Source organism: Haliotis asinina, chromosome 15 (assembly GCF_037392515.1).
Source record: "Haliotis asinina isolate JCU_RB_2024 chromosome 15, JCU_Hal_asi_v2, whole genome shotgun sequence".
Taxonomy (NCBI): domain Eukaryota; kingdom Metazoa; phylum Mollusca; class Gastropoda; order Lepetellida; family Haliotidae; genus Haliotis; species Haliotis asinina.
In genome coordinates, this window is record NC_090294.1 from 27659428 (window position 1) to 27666353 (window position 6926).

General features: G+C 38.3%; 1 protein-coding gene across 1 annotated transcript; it reads right to left on the reverse strand.

The window, feature by feature from the left end:
* Positions 1-988: 988 nt before the first annotated feature.
* Positions 989-6585, reverse strand: LOC137265619 (uncharacterized). The gene is made up of 6 exons (XM_067801050.1): positions 6450-6585; positions 5045-5113; positions 3517-3627; positions 2979-3053; positions 2482-2614; positions 989-1307 (listed from the first exon to the last, which is right to left on the reverse strand). The coding sequence occupies exons 1-6, from the start codon at positions 6459-6461 to the stop codon at positions 1207-1209; spliced, it is 501 nt and encodes a 166-aa protein (XP_067657151.1). The 5' UTR covers positions 6462-6585; the 3' UTR covers positions 989-1206.
* Positions 6586-6926: the final 341 nt, after the last annotated feature.

The following is a 6926-nucleotide window of genomic DNA, read 5'->3' on the forward strand; positions in this document are numbered from 1 at the left end:
CCCAAATGGTGTTTCTTTGTTGCTTAAAACCACTGTCCTAGTTTAAATAATCGCGTGTGGACAGGCGATTGTTTGTTGTGTTTATTTGAGGTAAACTAGCCTGAATTTAAATTGATACGAAAACACCCTCGTTACACCTTCTTCAGAGATGGGATATGTTTATGAAACGCTGGTTGAACAATGTTAACTTGTTTGCTTGTTGTAGAGAGGGTATGGTTTTACGCAGCTTTTATTCTAGCAACATCACAGGGGACACCAGAAACGGGCTTCACATATTGCATCCATGTGCACGTGGGAATCGAACCCGGGTCTTCAGCGTGACAGCGACGGCATTAACCATTTCATCTGCGCCACCGCCCCGCGAACATAGTAATATTGAACTGTTCACAGACTATGGGATCACAGAAGGGACGTTATCGTACTTACAAAAACAAGCAGAAAGCGCCCAAATTAATCAAACCTTGACAAAGTGAATCTTTTGAAGTTGGCAATGTCCATTCTTGGATTCCATAAGAGAATGCAGTCTAAAACCAAGCCAAATATGGTGTCATCGTCTTCCTTCAGAAAGACATGTACGATAATCGTGTTACCTCTTTATCGCTTCCTCGTCTCACGTTATCGCTTAATCGTGAAATAGTCTGAAGCGAAAAAGCGATGTCTCCTGCCATCTATTTTGAGCCTGACCTGCCTCGTTGGTAGGTGACTCGTAATGATGCTGAGCTTAAGACAAGCACCGGTTGCTAAGATGTTGTTGCACCTCATTAACGCTGCACTCTAGCTATATGGTGACGGTCTGTAAATACTCGAGTCTGAACCATATAATCCAGTGACCAATAGCCTGAGCATCGATCTACGCAGCTGGGATACGATGGCACATGTCAACCAAGTCAGTAAGTCTGACCACCCGGTCCTGAAAAGCAGCTCTATCTCGCATCTTTACGAGTCCATCTCCAGCCTGCATTTGCAAATGATAACGAAAACCAAAAAATCTTTTGATCTCTATAAGCAATAACTTTAATCCACAATAGACAAGAAATTTACAGAGGTGTCAGTGTTAATTTCAAGACTCAATTAGACAAATAGAAAAAATAGTCGTAACGGGACACATTGAAGCAATCCAGGAACATGTGAGAGCGAATTTGAGGATTTTATTAGATGCATTCTATACACTACTGTTTTTCGGGGTAGATGTTGTATCCGTGCGTTCTAACATATGTACCTAATAGATCTGCAGTGACGATACAGACGCCAGTTTTTGAAGTAGTATGTACACAATTGTCTGTAGCAAATGGCTCGCTTGTGTCTGTCTGGAAGAAAAAGAACAGACAGTGTTTGAGCACTTGTCTAGAATAGTGTACCTCCGTACACGGGGTAAACGGATTCCGATTCTTTTATTCTTCACAGGACCACAAAAGATGGATTAAGAGTACATTACAGAGTATGACATTATGACGCGTAGCAAACAGGAATGTTTCGCCAACACTGAGCAGCAGCAACAACTATATACATGCATACATTAAAACAGTACATTAAAAACCAGACACACTCACTCTGAGTTTGAGTCTGTCACTGAGCTATCTACAGAATAATAACGGGGAAAGATATTCACCTTGTCTCATTGGGCGATTAAACCATAAATACGATATCTTTACATTAAGTTGCACACATGATTTGATATTCTGGTACATAATTTTTACTAGGATGAATGACCTACCATCAGTCCCGTTATTGCATAGTTCAGCATATCTGTTAGCACTGTCAGTGGGTACATCTGATCAGATTGGATATCCGGCTCAAAAAACCGCTTTTTTTCACAAGAATGCAGTTGTCTCAAAATCTAACATTCAATATACCTGTGAATAGTTTACCTGGGCAGCTCAAGATACATGATTATTGTGCCATATAAATTTGTGTCTGTTTTCGCGCAATTACCTCTATAAAGCAGTTTGATTATCCCTGTTAACCACTGCTTGGTAGCAACTACAGGATTAAACAGCTTTTCAAGGCAGGCCTACTATATTTACTGAAATAATAATTTCGATTTGGTCTAATCCTTTGTTTCGTTTAAGTTTTTATGCTACTTTTACCTGTTCTTCTCGGGCGAAATCCCTGTAAAAGATATCATCACCGACTACTCGTTTGGGATTACTGTGTTCAACATCATCAGAATGTCGGTTCGAATTTAACTGTCATCACAACCAACAAGAATGAGCTAGCTTCATTCAATGTAAAACCACATGACTAGTAACCAACTAGCCCTTGTTAAACAACAATACTACCTTTACAAAAAAAAACCCCCAAAACAATAATGCTACCTTAAAAGACCTACATATACCCACAGAGACACAAAAACACAGACAAAGACACAGACACACAAACACTTGCAGAGACAGAAACACAGTCAATTTCTGGTGTTCCCCGCCGTCATATTGGTGGAATGTTACTAAGACCCCAACACAGTCGCTCATTCATTCAAGATACCTTCACTGGCAGTAGTGTCGTCAGCCACGAGGACATAGACGTCGCCTGTGCACCATTGTTTCACACTGTCCAACACTTCTTGGTCAGTCACCAGTACCGGAGTCTTTGTTTGGTTCATTGTGGCTTCTTTCACCTGAGCAGAATAACATTAAGCATTAAGCACTAAGGTACGGCTGTCAAATGATGAATGCAACCTCAAAGTAGTTTCATTACAATAAATAATAGAACGTCAGTACAAAAGAATACCCAGTCTTGACAATCATCAGAATCAAATTCAGGTTGGGGCAAAGGGGAAAATGACTTTGAAAATAATTGGACCAGATCACTAAAAGTCAGTGATGACACCAGGTGTTCGCAAAAAAGGAAACCGTGTCCTGAAAGTTAAGGTTCATTTAGCGTCAACAACATCTGAAAGGTTCAGTTCCACTTGAAATCTATAACGCCCAAAATTAAATTTTTGAACACTGAAACTGCTAAGACATTAAAACTGTACTCACGTAGTATGGTAGAGGGGCTGGATCTGTGTCAATGTAGCAGGTGTCGTTACCCGCCATCTTAAACACACGTCGGCCCTGTGGACAGTGTATATATAATGGCATACGTTTAAAGATTTATCCTCTTCCATTCATACAAACACGGCTAATACCATCTAAACACGTCCCATGGAACTGGTAACTGACACAAAAAATAATTTTCATACCACCCAATTCCGCCATCATTTTTAATCATGTGGCGTAAACAGGAACTCATTGTATATGAAAAAACTAGAAACTGTTGTATCGAAAGAAAAAAATAATTAATTACAAATTTATTTCGAGCAAATTAAAATAGTATAAATTCTAATTCTGTTAATAGTGTTATGGGTGGATAATATAAAAATGATATCGATACAGCATATAAAATGAATTTCTAACATCATTTTAACACAGACTGTAAATCAAAACTGTGAAAACACGGTAAACCTTAATTATGAGGAGTCTAACTGCGTTAGACATACTATCCTGATCTAGAAATGCTGATGTCCAAACAAGTTACCTGTACGTCCACACCGACGAAGACGTTGTCGACCGTCCCAGGTACCGAGGACACACCTGTCCCATCATCACAGTCTTCCTCCATCATGACACCATTGGTCATCTTCTCACACTGACCGCAAAATACACAGATAACATTTGATGAGTATGATGCTGGTCAGGCCAGTCACCAACTGTTTTATGTAATACTGGGTTTATCCCATTCAGTACTTCCGACCAAAGTCTATAGTACATAGGCAAGTATGTTTTCTAAATGGACTGAATTTAAGATAGCTTAAACTAATTTCTGTTATGTATTATATGATGGTAATGATTATATAATGGTCTCTTTGACTGACATTCTAGAAGATGAGGCTAGATGAAGAATGAGGACTCTTTTATGGATATACAACTTCTCTATTTTGTATCGGCGACGTTTCGACATAGATCCGTTGTCAAGTAAGTGATACATGGGACGTAACATGAGCGTGATATATATATATATACATCATACACATTTATATATAAATTATACGTTAGACAATAGATGTGGGAAGAAGCGAAAATGAGTTGTTTACACAACAGAAAAGGTTTATGTAGGTAGATGGAGGCCAGTAGAAGATGTAGATGGTTGTATGTATAAACAGGGAATTAAGGATGTTAATCACTTCTTACTGGTTGCCAATCAGTATCATAACCATAAAATAATCCTCATTATATAATGGTATTTTGTAATGTAATCGGCGACAGAATTACGACATCTATTATGCTTACTTATTCAGTGAAAAAAACATCATTGCAGAAGGCCGGATGGTGAATGCAAAAAGGGGACTGGCTTTTGATAAAACAGATGCGAGAAAGTATTAATGAGAATTCTATTCCTGATCAACATGAACTTCCTCGTGGAATCTGGAAACATGTTACATACAATAGGATCAGCTGACCCGTTCTTACGACCTAGATCTTCTTTTTGCCAATACTTAATTGTAGTTTTGTGCATATTAATGCAATTTTACTCACTTATCTATATGTATATCAAATATATATCCAAGATTTAGAAACATTTATTAAAGGGACAACATAGGCAACCTGACGAAAACTGGAAACAAGGTTGATCGTCATTGCACCAAAGGATAAACTGAACTGTTGTCACGAAAGGGATGTTCCTTTTGTCAGTTCTAAAACGTAGTTTTGTTCAAATTAACGCTAAATAATTTGTTTTTCTTGAGAAACAGCATTGGCGTATTCATGTCGATCGGGTGCATTAAACAAAATCTGAATAATAATAATAACAGAATATTGTTTGAGCATGTCATCTAACTCCTTACACGGTATTCGAAAGGTTTACGTCTGGCCCTGATGGGCATTTGAACTTAGCGATAAAACATGCCTTCATTTTAAATTTAGATCTTAAATGCCGAAGTTGTACCATTAAATAACCATGTCCTGGCAATAATCGAATCATGCTGACTTCACTGAGTTCTACCCCACCTACAGTCATTATTACCAAAGAGAAACCTCAACCAAAACTAAAGCCAAAGATTACTTACTTTAATCACTACAGGACTTGAATAGCCAACAGCGCATAGGCACATGACCAGTGCAAGAACAGATGTAACCTGGAAAATGTAGAAAAACAGACTGATTGAAATAGATAGAATATTGATATAATTGGGACAACAATGACTCCATTACTAGCAGGGCCGTAGTTAACTTTTCTTAATAAGGTAGCCACTGTCAACGCTAAAAGAATCTTATGTCAACACTTTGATGCATAATAACTAACCTATAAAAAATTGTAGGGAGGCATACCTACGGCCCATACCCCTGGTCTACCTACGGCCTTGACTAGATAGACATATGTTGATCACTGGTCTGAAATCTTACATAAACAAACATTGAAGATACATCAACCCATGTGCCCCGATGGACCAGTGAACAACGTATGTATCTTACCGAACACCTCAATGTAAATTTTAAACTGTTTGAAGTATAGATATCGGATCGTACACTGTGTGAATCAAACGATACGAATCTCGCGTCTTGCTGTTTGTGTTAGAAAAGTCGTCGCGGTGTAATTCCCCTTCTCAATATTCACAGGGACCACATTTGAAAGTTTTGTCACAATTTATCTACTGGCATGCGAGGCACATCTTTTCGTAGCCATCGGTAGAACTTGCAGACGACACAAGAAAAACCGATTTTGAGTTTTCTCCCTTCCGTCGATTTGCTTGTTGAAGATAACGGTAATTTAAATACATCATGCGAGCTTCAATGTTATTCGAGATAAAGAAGTACTACCACGACGTACTGAATGAGTTGCCACTGGCAGCGGGGTACTTTCAAATGTACCTCGCTTGTAAGTGGGGTATATTGAAAATACATGTGTAATAGAAAAGCGCTTAGCCAATCAGAAAACGACATTTATGTGTGCGTTAAGACAATACCGTTTATTACATTCGGAACAAAAATGAGCATGCAAAGGGCCTAAATGTCATTGGGATACATTGTCAAGTTTCACTTCCAGGAAATGCATGTTGAAATGATTTGAGCGCATTGCACAAAATTCAAAATTACGTAATTACAGAAAATAAAGTATCACGATAAACGATGAGCCTCATTTCAGATTACGCAGTGTTGAAATATTGAAAAAAATGCCTAATTAAGGAAAGTTTCTGTTTTCCGTTTAGTCGGAGATTCGTGCTGAAATCCAGCTAAAGATAAATTTAGTGGGTAAATGTAAAAATGTAGATCCATTAGAATAGTATTTCAGACGTCTCTGCCATGATCTTAAGAAGGTGTGTGTTAGGTCAGCTGAAGGTTAACTGACGACCACGGATGATAAGGTGAGTTAAACATTAATGGATGTCGACAACGATGGAACTGCAAGGACTCGCGTCACCAGAGTCAGTACAGCAAGTAAGTTAAAAGAAAGCCAAATCAAATGTTACTTACTTTGACGCCCATGATCTTCAGATTTCTGATGCAGAGATGACAACTTCAGCTTCTTTAAGACAGTTCTGGATCAAGCGTCCCTTGATTCCGTCCCCAGTGAAGATTTCAAACACATTTTATACAGTCGGTGAACCAGAGCTAATCCAATCAAAAGCCCTGGTTGTACATGTAAAAATTCCCCGAATTTGTTTTTATTATGACGCAGTTTTACAAAATTTATGACTTATTGTTTCCCTATATGAGGACTCTCAGTCAAACCGCAAATAGAACACCTCATAAATGTTATTTTTTAATTTTTTTTCGTCCTTTCGCTGATTTGTTCAATGGGCGTTAAAGATATCCAGAAGCAAGACAGCAACGTGCATATGTGCACGATCATAGTCTAAATTGTTAATGGTATTGCTGATTTTCTTTAACAATGTCTTTGAAACTCATTCATCAGCATTTAGTTTATATTGCAGAGGTTTTACTGCACCG

Bases quoted from the DNA above. Each gene is read 5' to 3' on its own strand.
- LOC137265619 (XM_067801050.1), bottom strand. The intron at 3,628-5,044 runs GTAAGTAATCTT...TTTTGCGGTCAG, and splicing joins CAAGTCCTGTAGTGATTAAA to TGTGAGAAGATGACCAATGG. The intron at 3,054-3,516 runs GTAACTTGTTTG...CACTGTCCACAG, and splicing joins TCGTCGGTGTGGACGTACAG to GGCCGACGTGTGTTTAAGAT.